Source organism: Ixodes scapularis, unplaced genomic scaffold, assembly GCF_016920785.2.
Source record: "Ixodes scapularis isolate PalLabHiFi unplaced genomic scaffold, ASM1692078v2 PGA_scaffold5__190_contigs__length_132052651, whole genome shotgun sequence".
Taxonomy (NCBI): Eukaryota; Metazoa; Arthropoda; class Arachnida; order Ixodida; family Ixodidae; genus Ixodes; species Ixodes scapularis.
Genome location: NW_024609880.1, coordinates 71,602,096 through 71,618,179, shown reverse-complemented (window position 1 = coordinate 71,618,179; position 16,084 = coordinate 71,602,096). Strand labels below are relative to the sequence as shown.

At 46.2% G+C, this 16,084-nt stretch overlaps 1 protein-coding gene across 1 annotated transcript; it reads left to right on the top strand.

Moving 5' to 3' along the window:
• The first annotated feature begins 152 nt into the window (after positions 1–152).
• On the top strand, positions 153–15,145 carry LOC115332429 (ras-related C3 botulinum toxin substrate 1). Its single transcript, XM_040500464.2, has 4 exons — positions 153–463; positions 13,370–13,497; positions 13,920–14,034; positions 15,000–15,145. The coding sequence occupies exons 2-4, from the start codon at positions 13,379–13,381 to the stop codon at positions 15,123–15,125; spliced, it is 360 nt and encodes a 119-aa protein (XP_040356398.2). The 5' UTR covers positions 153–463; positions 13,370–13,378; the 3' UTR covers positions 15,126–15,145.
• The last annotated feature ends 939 nt before the right edge of the window (positions 15,146–16,084 follow it).

The following is a 16,084-nucleotide window of genomic DNA, read 5'->3' as shown; positions in this document are numbered from 1 at the left end:
CCGAGAGGGACGAATTGAGAGCACGAGCGTCGGTCGAGCTTTGCGGGTTTGCAACTAGGGGGCGCGAGGGCGTCTCCAGCAAGCATCAGCAACCGCAGACACGGAGGCTCCCCTTGAAACCTCTGTTTTCTTCTTCTTTCTTTCAAGCACCCACTACGCTCGTTCGCTTTTCCTACGGAGCAGTCGTCGTCGCGCGCTCGCATCGCCCGTTTTGATTTTTTTTTATTACTTTTTACGTTCTCGACTTTTGCCCGTTTAGGTTGTTACATTCCCACTCGGGCACTTCCTGCGCTTTTGACGCCGCCAGATACGCGTCCGGGAAATTACGTGATACAGCGGCGACGACGACGGCGACTGCTGCGGCGACACTTGCGTCGAGCGAACGGAGGATCAGTCTCTCCGAGTGCACCCCTCCCTCACCCTGTGCGCTCGTCTCGACAAACGGTATGCCGAGTTGAATCAAGTGAGTGCTTTTTTTGCTCTCTCTGGTTAGTATCGCTTAATTTCTGAACCCATCTCAAGTTCCCCGTTCCCCTCGAACCAATTTTTTATACATTTGTTTTACGACGGTGTCTAATGTCTCGATGAATTTGAGGGGAAAGGGCTACGACTGCTGGCGACTGACAGGGTGTAAGCTTGTTTGATTAACGCCCAGCGTCTCATATATTATTGTGATATTAACCGGAGAATGGGAAGACGGTTTAATATCGCTTTGGTAAACTTTCGCCAGCTCGCCTGTCCACTAACGGTAGTTTCGTTATATGGTATATTTATATAGTTTTTCCCCTCGCATTCGCTTACGTGAATGGCTCGGAGTTGTCATACGATGAGTTCCACCTAACCGTTGGTTCAAGAGATCCAAGTTCGTTTTGTGGGGCCAATGCTGACACTATCTTGAAAGTTCAGTTCAACCGCAAGCCTGAAAAGAAAAGTTTCGGTTTCTGTTTGCTCTCATTGAAAAATATATATATTTTTTTTTTGAACTTGTTAGCTTTATCTTTTATTATTTTCTTGTTATTCGTGCGAGTGTGTTAAGAGGCAATGATATGCTATGAACCTTGTAAAAAAAATTTCAACCTTGTCTTCTCTTTTTTTTTTTTTTGTAACGGTTTTGTTCTAAGGCGGAGTTTTCGGTTCGCGTTCCGGGATTACAACCATTGCGTTGCGAAGCGGAATACGACGTCAAGGAACTGGCGCTATTTCAACTCCTACGGTTCTACTGGGAGGCCGGCCGGCGAAAGTCGACTTTGGCAAGCGGATCTCTCTGACAATGAGCATGACGTTCTAAAGAATGGGGGTTGGCTGCGAACGTGGGGTCGGGTGACGGACGGTTGAAGCGTCGGCGCGCCGGTTGACGCTTTTATTTCAACTTTATTAAGGAGTTTTAGCAGATCGTTTTTTCGCCCCCATAACGATACCTCCTCTCCCCTCCGGCGGCCTTGGGCATGCATCGTATCGTTATCGGGGCGAAAAAACGATCTGCTAAAACTCTATTCACTTACATCCTTCCTCCTATCCACCTCCCTTTCGTCTTCCATTTTCCTTTTTTCAAACTGTTAATGTACTGCCGCGCGTCACAACCGAGAGATTTCAGTAGGGTTCATTTCGGCACGCGCGCACGTTAGCTAGGCAGTGTTTCTTTCTCCATGGTGATAAAACCCAAAAACAGTAACCCCCCCCCCCCCCCAAAAAAAAAAAAAAAAAAAAATTGGACAAGCACAAGCATTGTCGCAAAACACTGCTGTGTTTTAAGATGAATGTATGGCTGCCCGGTGTTTTTTTCGTTTTTTCTGGTTTATAATAATAATAATAATAAATATTCTTTATTTTTCGTGCCCACAAGCATTATGAAGTTCACCAGGTTTCCCGTATATTTTCACTTTCACGGCTTTCGTGAAATTGCGTTGTGCGCTTTGTGCTTCTCTGCGGGAGAAATAACACCTTACCACGGTATAGTTTGGAGTTTCAAAGCAAATTCGACGGCGTCACTAATAGTCACGTAATGACCTCCATGCACAGTAGAAAGGCTTGCCGAAACCGACGTGCGAGGTGGTTGCATAATAAAACACAAGCGACTCAAAGGATGAGGACGCTCAGAAGGAGACTGGAAAAGCTCTCATTGTGCAACTGACGATGAAATGCGATGAAAAGAGTCTTTCTTTTCATCCCATTTCATTTAAGTGAAGGAGTTATGAACTTATGATGTAATTTTTATTACTTCACCTCTTTTTCAGTTTCCTCGGTTGTTTTAATTCCCGCCGTCCTCGATTTGCCTCTCCCCTTCCACCGACTCAAACAATTTTCTTTTAGAGCGCAGCTCTTAGGGGCCCGTTTCCGGCTTGAGCGGCGTCGCCGTCGGCGTCGGCGTCGCCGTCGGCGTCGGCGTCGGCGTAACCGCGCGGTGCATCATGGGAAATGTCCCATAATGCACCGCGCGAGCCCCCCACCAAGGTCACGTGACCTCGTGGGGGTCACGTGACCCCCCGAAGTCACGTGGCCCCCTCCTCGAGGTCACGTGACCCCCGCCGATGTCGCGACCCCCCGATGACGTCATCGTCACTGATGACGTCACCGGCATCCACATCGTCATCGTCATCATCACTGATGACGTCACCGGCATCCACATCGTCATCGTCATCATCACTGATGACGTCACCGGCATCCACATCGTCATCGTCATCACTGATGACGTCACCGGCATCCGCATCGTCATCGTCATCATCACTGATGACGTCACCGGCATCCACATCGTCATCGTCATCATCACTGATGACGTCACCGGCATCCACATCGTCATCGTCATCATCACTGATGACGTCACCGGCATCCGCATCGTCATCGTCATCATCACTGATGACGTCACCGGCATCCACATCGTCATCATCACTGATGACGTCACCGGCATCCACATCGTCATCGTCATCATCACTGATGACGTCACCGGCATCCACATCGTCATCGTCATCATCACTGATGACGTCACCGACATCCGCATTGTCATCGTCATCATCACTGATGACGTCATCAGTGACGTCACTGATGTCGTCACCGGCATCCGCATCGTCATCGTCATCATCACTGATGACGTCATCAGCGACGTCACTGATGACGTCACCGACATTCGCATCGTCATCGTCATCATCACTGGTGAAGTCATCAGTGACGTCACTAATGACGTCATCGGTACCCGCATCGTCATCGTCACTGATGACGTCATCAGTGACGTCAGTGATGACATCAAAGGCATTGGGGGTCACGTCACCCCCAAGGTAACGTGACCCCCCCCTGGTTAGTTTAACCCCCCCCCCCCAGTGCCCTTCCCTCCTCCTCCTCAAGAGCTGCGCTCTAATTCGGCGTTACAGGGAGTTGTAAGCGGCTTTCATTTTTAAATACTTTTTCGTAATAAACCTTTGAAAGTTAGGTTTTCTTCCTCCGGTCTGCATCACGTACATATATTGGTGCTCGCTCTCGTTGCGTACGTTGTAAACATAGGTGCGCGAATGTTCAGTTATAGTGCCGCGTCATATCCTTAGCTTTCTCACTGTGAAAGATGTAGTGCTTCTTTTTAAGCTTAACATATAAAGAACGTGAAAGATACACTAATGCGCTTTGTGCAGGTGAGCTGTATCACTAGAGGGAAGTAATATTGGGGGCTCATCTTCACAATAAATCTAGCATATGTAAATGATATTTTTAATGAGTGCAAATATATATATGGTTCAAATTAGAAACTTGCTGAGCGTCATCGGAAACCACTAGATCGGTAAATTTTAGAAAGTCTTTGAGCATTTAGGAAGCGCAGTGGTGCGTTAAAGTTTACTCGTGTAACAGGCGCAAGGCTGGGGTGAAAGAACGTATTGATATATCATTTAAAGCGCAAAACGACGAGGAAGGCAAAACGAGGGATATAGTAAAGAGCGCTGACAACTAACGTTTAATACTCATCTTGCGCTTTAATATATTAATATGTACAACCAACTAGCCCGCCATATTATCTCAGTCAGAAGGGTGGATAATAAAAGACGAACACACTCACCTGCACAAGGCCAAAGTATTGTGGCATTCACGATTCTTTTCTTTTTTTAACAAGTATGTTTAGAACCACTTCGTATATTGCTGTGTGACCTTGTTCACACGTATGCAACCGAGTAAAAGTGAGAGAGACCAGACCAGACCGGGCATCAGGTTCTAAGACGTCGCAAGAGGCTTAAAAACCAATCTGGTCTCTCTCGGTCTTACTCGGTTGCATATATGTGAACGGCGCTTTACAACGTGGACGTAGGAATGACAGCGCCGTATCACGTTGGCCATTTTGCTCCAACTGCTCTCCGTACTCTCACTAATGATCAGAGTAGTTATGACAATGGACCGCAGCAGACGCTACGCGCACCCAGTGTGGCCCCTCTTGAAGGCTACGTGAAACTCAAATGGCAACACGCAATTGGATTGGTTGTGGTGGCCCATAGCATCCTCTGCAGTCCACCGTTAGCTGAGAACACCTTGGCAATTTTGTAAGTGCTTCGACAGGCCTCGTACGCATCGTCAGTTTTACGCCCCCTTTTCGGTGTGAAGTCGAAGTTATAAGAAGATATGGATCTCATGAGTCCATACGACTTTCAGTCGAGAGTCATTTCCGCGATCCTGATACCAGTTCGGGCGCTTTCCTCCAAGCTTCCCGGCAGCGGCGAGAGCTATCTGATACTATACTAGCGTGAGTCATGACTGCAAAAACGTTCTGAGCACTCTCGCTTTTCCCAAATAAAAAAATACGAAATTTCTATATTCTTTGTTTTACTGTGTATAATCGGATACTGCATTTTACCATGCGCAGTCCCGATTGCGGACGACTCCATCTTGCACCGATAGCGCTCGTATATACATTTTGCTAGGCGTGTCCATGGGATATTCCTATCCTAACGTAGTGTGATGGCCAATTGAAAAAAAAAAAAAAAAAAAAAAAAAAAAAAAAAGCTTTGCCACTGTGACTCGAACGGCATTACACTATTAGGTTCTACTGCTCTATACAATGTCCCGTGATCCCCAGTATCCACGGTGTAGTCCTTCCGCTTTTGAAGCTGTAATCACGTGATGACTTTTTTTTTTTTTTTTCAGTGACGTCACGTTGTTTACAATTCATTGCGGAAGTATTGCACCATCGGTAGGTGTAAACGACGCTTAAGTAGACCACGGAAATAAACAATAATGAAATACGATGTTGGCAGGGTGCTAGACGTCGTTCGTCATTTTGACAAAACAAGTGACTCGCGAGAATCTAGCTCGTCGTCTCCTACGCTGACGAAGGGGAATTTCTTGCTTGTGGAATGTTCCGCGTCTCGGTTGCCGGGGCCGCTGCTGTCCCGAGCTCCTGAGTAGGTCAGCGTTCTTTGGAGAAGGTTCACCGGCAGCTTACACGCTTACGGCGCGGATTTCGAGCTCCAGGAATGTTGCTCGCGGGGCAGCAATAACGCATGTTGCAATCACGAACTCTCGTTGTAGTCAAAGCGCATATACAAGGTGTTTCTTTTTTTTTTTTTTTTGTCTAGATTTAGCAAGTTTGTACAAAAAATAAAGTGAAAGTTACACTTATGCGGTTTGTGCAGGCGAATAATATGGCCAGGGGGTCATAGAATAGGGGGCTAATCGCAACGATCAGTCGGCTAACTAAAATTTGGTAATTACATTTTTAGTAGGTGAAAATAGATATACGGTTCCAATTAGAAACTTGCTGAACGTCATCAAAAACCTCTAAATCGGCAATTTTCAGAAAGACTTCGAGCTCGCGAGTAGCGTAGTAGCGCGCTAAAATTACACTCGTGAAGCAGGAGCGAATTGCGCCCGTTGCCATTTCGAGCTCGTGCGATTTTTTCGTCTCTTTTATCACGGCATCAGCCTTGTTGTACCTGCTGCCCTAACCGTGTACTTATACTGCCTTTGCGAAATTACGACTTCGGGAATAGAAAGAAATAAAACCTGACATTCATTGGTATATTCCGGCTATACATGATCTGGTATAGACGCAATCAAGCAAGCGCCAAACCGGCTAAACCGATTACGCATGATGAACGCGCGGTGATACTGCGCTTTCTTTTGTGCGCGATTGGTTTAAGCTGCAGCGGTAACAAACTAACAAAGACGACGAGTGCACGATGGTAGATTTAACGCTGCTTCATTGGCTCAATGGTATCCTATACGGAGCGCAAGTTCGTCTGCTTCTTTTGCAGGGTGACGTCACAACGCCGAGCTCTGGTTGGCTGCGATTGAAGGATACTGGGTAGACCTCAATTCTGGCTACCTTGATGTCTACCCACTATCCTTCCAATCGGAGCCAATCAGAGCTCAGCGTTCTGACGTCACCCTGCGAAAGAAGCAGACGAAGTTGCGCTCCGCAAACACATAGTGTTGGCTGCGGTCGCGCGGACTTGATTTGAAACGGATAGTATGTAATGGTATCTGCTCTGAGATACCGAAGGTTGCCGCGCCATGTTTTCCCCGACTTATCCTGGGAGATAACAAAGAAACGCACAGTAGTACGTTTTTTGAAGTGTCATGTTTGTAAATGGGGCCCTCGATTGTCAGTCAGGTGAGATTAGACGAGCGAATCATCGAAGCCACTTGATAGTACAGCAAATATTTATAATTGCGTATCGTTTTATCGACCATTTATATCGGCCAATAAACCCTCAGATTGCGATGTCCCGCATTTAGTTGCGCCAAGGTTGTATTCGGCTCTGCTAACGACGACTATGAATGGTGTTCACCCACTTTTCACTTGCTGGGAACATTTCGCCGCACAAACTTCAATTCCGGGCGCGTGCGAGAGGAATTATTTTTTTAGAGACTCGGTATTATTCAGCGCAGGTAAGGAGTTTGAATGCTTAGATTTCAGGAGAGATTTGATGTTTTCTTTTAAATTGGGAAGCCTGACAAGAAAACGGCGTGTGCGTAGGCGAGCTGGCTATAATTAATCGACGCCTGAGACCGCGGTGCGGAAAAGATGAGAACCTTTTTCAAGTCGAAGGAAAAGACAACGGACGAGGACGTTTCAAACACAGCCTGCACTCCGTTCACCCTAAAGCTGGAAGTGAGGTGAAACTTATGCTCTTTGATCCAGTCCAAGGTCACTGGATTCTGGGAACGTAGCGCCATTGCCTTACCTGCCTTCTAGCAGGACACAAACAGATACTAACGTACATACGACCAAACCTCGCAGAGGGGTTGGCTGTTCGGTCTTAGTTGCCATGGCAATCGGTATTTCGGTCCATTCGAAGCTTCGAAAGGGTCGTTCTGTAGCAGTCACACCAAGGTCGCTATAGAGCATCACAGTACAGAAAGCTTTCCTCGCAAATATAAGCATCCTTGGCGCTAAGCATGCAATTCATGGATCAATCATGGCTCTTTCCACATATCTCTTACAATTGCATTGTTCTTGCGTATTTAAAGGCAGAAAAAAAATATATTTGTTAATACCCGCCAAGCACGGGCGCCGCGTGTGGCGGCGATGCGAAGATGCATGCGCTTGTTTCGCCGGTGTGTGGATAACGAAATATCGGTATTTAAAAACGTCTTTATAAAGCTACCCATCGCCAGCGAATTTAGATCGGGTCACCAAGAACGGAGTGGTCTTTGAGAAACTGCTCATTCCATGAACCAAAATGGCGAACATGACTTGGCGCTACTTTCCCAGGATCCGGTGCCATTAGGCCAGTCATCCGCATATATCTTTCGCGACCACCGTGATCTTTCTCACATTCACGAGCGAGCCCGCCGAATCTGGGCAACCAACGGAGCCCTGGACTAAGGGCGCCGACCGGAGACCGCAAGGTCCTTTCACTTTATCGAATAATAAAGTTTACGATGATGAAGATGACGCGCATAGGACGTAGTCATGCGATGAAGGGTAGGTGGTTGATTGCTACGGCAGGCACAGCTCCCATCGCGCCCGCCGCACTAGTGTGATGTGGGAGCGCTGCGCCATTTGCACCATTTGCGCCAAATTGCACCGCCAACGAGTGTGCCATATCTTGCGCCAAAGCGCCATTTTTGCTAAGAATTGCGCCTTACCTGCGCCCAAAGTAAGCTTGAAAAAGAAAACCAATAAGAATATTTTAGTATTGGTCGATATTAATATTTAGAAAAAGTAGAAGGAAACGAAAATGGCAAAGATGTGTATTTCACAGCGTCTCTACCCACCGCGTATAGTGTGTTTCGCTTTAGGTCGGAACACAGTCCAAGGCTAAAAGAAACATAGTTACGAAAACACACGCACACTAAAAGCGCAAGTCTAGGGGCATTGGCAGTGTTTGATTGGTGTAGCCAATGAAACAGCCCGCCGTAGAGATAATTGATGCGGCCATGATGCCGCGCTTTTTGGTACCATTGACTCGTAGTTCCATCGACACTTTGACTTAGAGATGAAAGAAAGTGTAGAGACTGCTCACAACCGCGCTGGCCCCGTCGTCGTCTGAATTTCCAGACGATGTCGGCGATGTCAGCAGCTAACAGTCGCGAGGGAAATGGCAAAATAGGGGGATGGCGGCTACTGTAATAAGACGGACCCAGGGTATTTTACTCCCGATGATATAACTTAATTATCGTGTCCGCCACACATGCCTCCGTGGCGTGGCTACAGTGTACCGTGGCACTTTCGCCACTAGCGTCTACCTCCACGGCCTCACACCACCGCGTGCGCGCGCGTCGAGCTTCCCCGCTTTGCAGCGGAGTGCTAGGAGCAGCGGTTGACACGGGGGAGCGCATTGGCTCGTCAATTGTGCTCAGTACAATTACAGGTCGACATTCTTTGGTGTTGACTGTGGGTTGACCTCTAATCTTAAAAGGGTGGGCCAAGAAAGGAGACAAAACGCGGGTCTCTATTTGAATGAATACGGTAGTCAAGGAGGTAGTTTCCGTACATCAATCGATCGAAAGGGCAGCCAACTTCGAGTGAACTCTAGTTCGAAGAACTCTTTTACAACGCAAATGTAAATTTTCATAATATTTGCAAGTGTTTTTTTTTTTTTTGTTTTTTTTTTAGTTTATTATACTAGGATCTTGCGTTCGGTGTTCATAAAAATTGCGGGGACGTATTTTTGTCTATATACACGTTTCGGCGGATATGCTGATTTGTGCCGACGTTTTACAGGAGTTTACAGGCTCAATTAGCTACTAAGTGTAAAAGTGTGGAGGAGAGAGGCTTTACCTCAAATGAGGTGTTGCTCTGTGCCTGATTTTTCAACTATTTCTTTCTTGTACCGATTGTAAGTGGAACCTATTCTGACTTTAGTCTTATTTCTGAAAAGGAAGGTTATGTTATTGTTTTGCATCTATTATTGCTACAGAAGATAATAGGTGACATTCTCCAGTATCGAATAACAGGAACCCTCAATCCTTTTTCAGATATGAACTCATTTAACGATGCAATCACATTTTCAAGTGACGTGCCAACAGACGGTGGCATCTCCTCCAAAATCGCCTGTGGCTGCTCGAACCCAATATTTTGCCTGCTACAAAACCTACTACAGAAGGTTGCAATGCCGCTTCCATCGCTGCAATCAGCTTAGGAGTGAACGGAGCTTAGGTGGTGCTAGTCAATTCTCCTCTGCCGTACACAAGTCCCCCTTCGCACCGAGCTCGGTATGAAAGCACCGCTCATGTACTGCGTACACACATCACCGCGATCTCCGGTCGTCCTCACGCACGATAACATCCCCTGGTTGCCTATCACAACCAAGTATCAGTTTATAGCTCGACGTATAACGACTCTGGGCCGAGGTTCCCTGCGGATCCCACTCGCCATGAGTTCAACGCAACTCGATTTCCTCTTCGCGAGATTCCGTGCCGTTTGCAAGTCCATTCACCGCAGGAACCGCTCGCGCGCACGATGGAGTGACGGTTTCAATGAAAACAGGTGCCGTTTCCGCTCTTGGCGCGCAGCACGCCCGATCCCACGTACTGCGGGTATCGTCACAATGTCGATTTCGAGGCAAAGCGGAAAGAGAGAGAGGAAATTTTGATATAATTTTAGCCGGTTATGTTTGTTTCTTCCCACGACGAGTGGTAACGACGCCTTGAGTATGAGGTGGCACTGGTATTTCTAGCAGACTGGATTAAAAGAGAATTTTAGTACATCGTGTTTTCAGGCCACGCTAGTTGTTACGGGAGCTCGCGCCATAGCGGCAGCGGGCCCTTGAAGACGATATATATATATATATATATATATATATATATATATATATATATATATATATATATATATATATATATATATATATATATATATATATATATATATATATATATATATATATATATATATATATATATATACAGGGTGGTTTTTTTTAAACTTAACAGATTTGTTTTAAAAAAGCCGTAAAAGTTACACTTATGCCGCTTGTGGAGGTGAGTTATACGGCCAGGGGAACATATTATAGGGGGCTAATCGTAACGATCAGTCGTCTAATTAATTCAAATTCGTTAATTAACTTTTTAATTAATGAAAATGGACATATGGTTCCAATTAGAAACTTGCTCAGCGTCATCGGAAACCATTAAATCAGTAATTTTCAGAAAAATTTTGAGCGCGTGAGAAGCGTAGTATTGTACTAAAGTTGCGATGCGTAGCTTTTTTTAAGAAAGCTTTGGCGTATGTTTCGGGACACGCTCTATCTTTCTTACTAGAACTGTGCGGATAGTTATGCCACGTGGCACGTGGTCTGTGGTGGTCCTATTCGTAGCCTCTTCAGGCGCCAATGACGGCTATACTTCGTTTCACCATATATCAGAGCGCAGTCAAAAGGTTGGATTTGCATAATCACACACACACACACTGAATAAAAGACAAGATTGCTCCATAAAAGACTCATCATAATTTTTTTGTTTGTTTTATTGTCCAGGGTTTTGTTAGGTCACTCATACATAGGCCGTCCGGATGCTTGACCCAGTACACCACCTTGGACTACGACTTTCTACAGGTGCATTTCGCACATCTCCTGTGAAGAGTTTGTATGCTGATACGCATCAAATGTCCCTTGAGAAACGGAGGCAGTACCTCAGCGTCTCTTACGCTTACAAAGTAGTTCAAATCCAAAGCATCCCTCCTACAGTGCCCTTCATGCTTGCAGAAGTTCACAGCTTTTCGAAAACAAGCCGAGCATTGTTAGACCATTAAGCCTCCGTTTGCAAAGTACTTGTCAATCCCTTAATATCCCCCTCCATGAGATTCCCTTGCTTAAAAACACTCATAGGGTTGCTCCATGGAATGTTCTGCCGATTTTCTGTGACTGGTCACTTGCAAAATACAGTAAGCGGGTCATTTCACCACAAATCCTCCGGCAGGAGTTCCTCTCCTTGCAACAAAAATATGCAGACTACCTGGAGTTTTATACAGATGGGTCCAAATCGTCGTCTTTTGTAGGGTGTGCTTTCTATTCCGCCTCCTACAGTAAAGCCACACAAGTTGACTCTAGGGCAAGCATTTTCACTGCAGAGCTTTATTCTATTTTACTAGTGGTCGAACATATACTTGACAATAGTATTATGAAAGCTGTAATTTTTGTCGACTCACAAAGTGCCTTATTGGCTGTGTCCTCCCTGATGCCCACAAAGAACTGCCTTGCACAACACCTACATGGTAAGATCAATAGCGCCCTGCGACGCGGTCGGGACATTAAGTTTTGCTGGGTGCCAAGCCACGTTGGGATTTCGGGCAATGAAGAGGCGGATAAATTGGCCGTGTCTGCCCAAGGCTCGTCTATAACATTCAATTGCTTACCTTACCAAGACTTGAAACCACTTCTGAGGAAATCTATTTTTCTCAAATGGCAGCTGGAGTGGGATACAGAGAGCAACAACAAACTTCACATTATCAAGCCCGTTCTGGGCGTTTGGGAGAGCTCTTACAACAGGGAACGTCGTGTGGAGGTTCTTCTATGCCGTCTAAGAATAGGTCACTCCCGTGTGACACATCAGTATCTGCTTCGTGGTGAGGATGTTGTACTATGTGAACATTCTGGAGAGCTTCTGACCGTGTTGCACATTTTGTGGCATTGTTCGTCCCATCAACCACTCCGTCAATCATGTTTTCTCGAACTTTTTAGGGATCATCTCCCATTTCATCCCTCTTTTTTGCTTGGTGATAAACCTTTAGTTCCATTCAGCCGTGTCTTAGACTTTTTAAAACAAACTGGATATTTATACCATTTGTAAATATGTAGCCTCAAAGTAAACTTTTGTTATAATATGCTCTAAATACGTTAAGTTTGGCGCATTATGGCCCTCGTTGCTGCTGCGCCAATAAACTCCTAATCATCATCATCATTTCTCTCCAAACCTTTTCCAGCAATAGTCTCGTTTTTGGCGCTCTATGGCCTTAGTAGCTTTTGCGCCATAAACACCAAATCAACCAACCATAGGCCGTCCGCTGTTCAAGAATGAATTCTACTACGTTTCACCATCCCAGCCGATCCTGCGCTCAGAGCGTGACTCTTGCTTGACCTTCCGGCTGAATGCGCCCAGTCACGTGATGCTCTTATTGACCGATTGGTCGAGATGGTTAGTATGCGTCTTCTACGGTCCATCTTCGAAGAGAAGTGAAACAGAGCACAGACCCTGTCGACTGCTTTCGTCACGCGTGCTGCGGTAAGGGGTGGAACCTAAGGAGTTGCTTTTTATGACCCCCATCACTCGGAGCGCTGCGAAAGCATTGGGAAGGCATTGATCCTGCGCGCAAATCCCTGAAGCGCCCTTTTCACAAGGGCGCCGCCATTTTGAATTGTTGTCGCTCCCAGTATGGGCGAAAACATTGTTTGGCCGTCGCCAAGCCAAAAGGAGACATTCAGGAATCAGGATATAAGCGTGACCGTCAAGCATTCTCGGTTTGCCTCCCCCAGGTTGATACGTTTTAATACTTTTTCGTCGCACATGTCGGATAGGCCTATTAGGTGGCTGGGGACGAGAGTGCACAAAAAAAGGTGTGGAGTCCGAAGTCTTATCTTTTCCCCATTTCAGTGATCTTACCTCGCCTTCACCTGCTGCTGTGTCAGCACGTGAGGATTGTCGCGCGGTCAATGAGACGGTAAACACAAACGCATGACAGTGGGGAGTTTTCGTAGATCGTTTCCGCTGTCCCGCAACGTTCTCCGCCGTAACCCGCTACGAGATCAGGGACTCTGCTGTCAAGGCTAGCGTCGCGCATGTGCAGTACCGGCGTCTTCGTTCCGCAAAGCGTACGTAGCGGAGGTGGGAAAACGGTCTCCGAAAAGTCCCTAGTGCTATCCACACGGGTCAGCACATGATTCGACTTGACTTTATGCGTGATTTTCGTGTGTTGTGCAGTTGTACATTTGCGGCATCGTTTTTTCTTTTCCTAGAGGCAGTAGCCATGGCACAGAGCCGGCCCATCAAGATGGTCATCGTGGGCGATGGCATGGTGGGCAAGACCTGTCTGCTTGTTGCCTTCACCACGGGAGCGTTTCCGGGAAATGACTACGAACCTACAGTGTATGCTTCGTTCTCTGACGTCATTCTCTTCTCGCCCACGCTTGGGGAGGTCCTCTCATGTATACTTGAGTAGTTCAAATGGCTTGATGCATTTGCCACATTGATGACTTTTAACAGTTTAATATTTTAAAAAGAAAAACCGGCCTGATTGTTATTGTTGGGAAAAAGTGTGGCGTCATGTGGTTTTAGTCGTATTGTGCCGTGCGGAACGGTGAAATGAGATTCCTTACGAACAAAATAAGATATTTAGTTTGTGTGAAACGCATGTTACTACAAACATACCATGTTCTTCCTTATATCATCTCCAGACAATAATGCCGACAACGGGAAAGCATGATTTCCCTAGCTTTTCTAATCAATATTTGATTGGAGGCTATGCTTATCGAGTGTTTCATCCTTCGTCATGTTTCTGAACCTCTCAGGTTTGACAACTACGCTGGCACTCTCCTCTGTGACGGCATAACCACAAATCTCACGCTGTGGGACACGGCAGGACAAGAGGACTACGAAAGGCTGCGTCCTCTCTCTTACCCTGGGGTATGTGATGTCTGAAACATCCGGCTGAAGTTTTGCCGGAATGACTCGGGACATTTTCTCATCTGCGTATTCGGTTGCAAGCTCAGGTTTAACGCTGCCAAAAAACATTTACATGAATATGTCACATGAAAGTGGGGGATAAAGAGAAAAGTACCCTAACTAGTACTTTGTCCTAGGTTTTCTTTGTCCTAGTCTTTCGGCGCTTGTCTTTTCCCATTATGAACCAACTGACCCAACTCACCATTTTGTTACCCTAAACACAACAACAGAAAATTTTACAAAACAAAATTAAATTACACTAGCAGTAAATACTATAAGACAGGAACAGGTTCAATCCCCACCCCTGCTCGTTTCTATCTGGCTGGCGGTTGTACTGCGCTGGCTAAATTGCTTATCTACAGGTGAGAGACAAGTCGCCCATGGCAGACTAACTTGAGGCTGTATAAACATACACACAAAACAGGAACAAACATAGGATAAATCAAAATGTCAAAAAACGCGCAATGCAAATATTTGTCTCGAATTAAAGTGAGATCACGTTCGATAACTATTTCGCTGGTGAGGGAGTTCCAGTGCTAGGGGTGAGCACATTGAATCTATTAACGCAATCAAACAAAATGTTGGTTTTGAAGATATTTTTTGTATTCAAAACTTGTATATAGTTATGCATTTTTTATACATCTGCTGCAGCACAGGGTTACAATCTTGAATTAGACGACAAAGTCGATCATTCCTGTCTACGCGCTCAGATATTTCAGCCTTCTATGATTAACACCCCATTGATGTTATCCATGCTCTTTCAATTTTTTTTTTCTTTTTTTCAGAATTTCAGAAGCCTTCGCAATAATCTGTTGTAAGAGCGCTAAGGTGTTGTCAGCTGCTCAATGTTTTTTTTCTTTTTCTCGTCAGTCTTATGCATCTACAAATCGTAAATCGCGGTATGTCCTTCTCTTGTTCCGTTGCAGTCTGACGTGTTCCTGTTGTGCTTCAGCATCAGCAGTGAGGCTTCATTCAACAATATCCTGACAAAATGGCAACCCGAACTTAAGCATCACTGTCCAAACACTCCTTATATTTTAATTGGTAAGTAAACCTAGACTCGTTCTCACTAAAAAAGAAAAACAAAACATGCGGTGCCAGGATATACGTAGCGTGAGCTTATGCGCACAAAATGGGAGGCGCTATCAAGTGGCTCCGGTGCAGCGTCAGACTTGGCTACTGCGCAACGGAGGCGCACAGCTGAGCACGCGGCAGCGCCAGTGCGTCTGCCGCGGCAATGACGTCACTCCTCTGGAATGCGCAGACCGGCGAGACGCGCGCGGTGGCGGCGGCTCGGGCGCGCCAGCTGTGCGCCGTGTGACGTCACTGCTCCTCGCGCATGCGCAGACCGCCGAGGCGCGCGCGGCGGCGGCGGCTCCGGCGCGCCAGCTGTGCGCCGTGTGACGTCACTGCTCCTCGCGCTTGCGCAGCACGGCTCTTTGACAGCCGCGCGAAACTGCTCAACCTCGGCCAGTGTAGCTCACGCTACAAAAAGTTTTGCGCATTGTTCATCGCCGCGCAAAGAAATTCCTAAGATATTTAGTTGTCGGAGGACGAAGCGATGCTTTTGGCGTTTGAAAAGTGTACGTGTTGATAAGATAACACGTAGCTAATCTAAAATGCACCTGCATATGTTTTCATTCTCCGCATAAAGGATGAAATTAGTAGCTGGACTTTTTTTTACTGCGGTTCTTGAGGTGGGGGGAACGAGGGTAGCAAAGACGTGAACGATGTACTCGAATAAAAGTAATAAACTGAATTAAAATGTTTAGTCTTGGGAATTCTTACCAGCGCTGTTCCCGAAATTGCTACTGGATTTTGATGTAAACATGCAAATTATTTCTACATTTTATGCATGCGTTTTCCTTTTCCGGAAAAAGATCTGATACTGCAAAAAAAAAACTGCGCATTCCCTCGATTGGCTTTTTTTTCTTCTTCCTTTCGTTTGTTTGGTTGCGGTGGAGACGAACTGTCAAAGTCATGACGTCAGCGCGCTTCAACTTATGTCGTC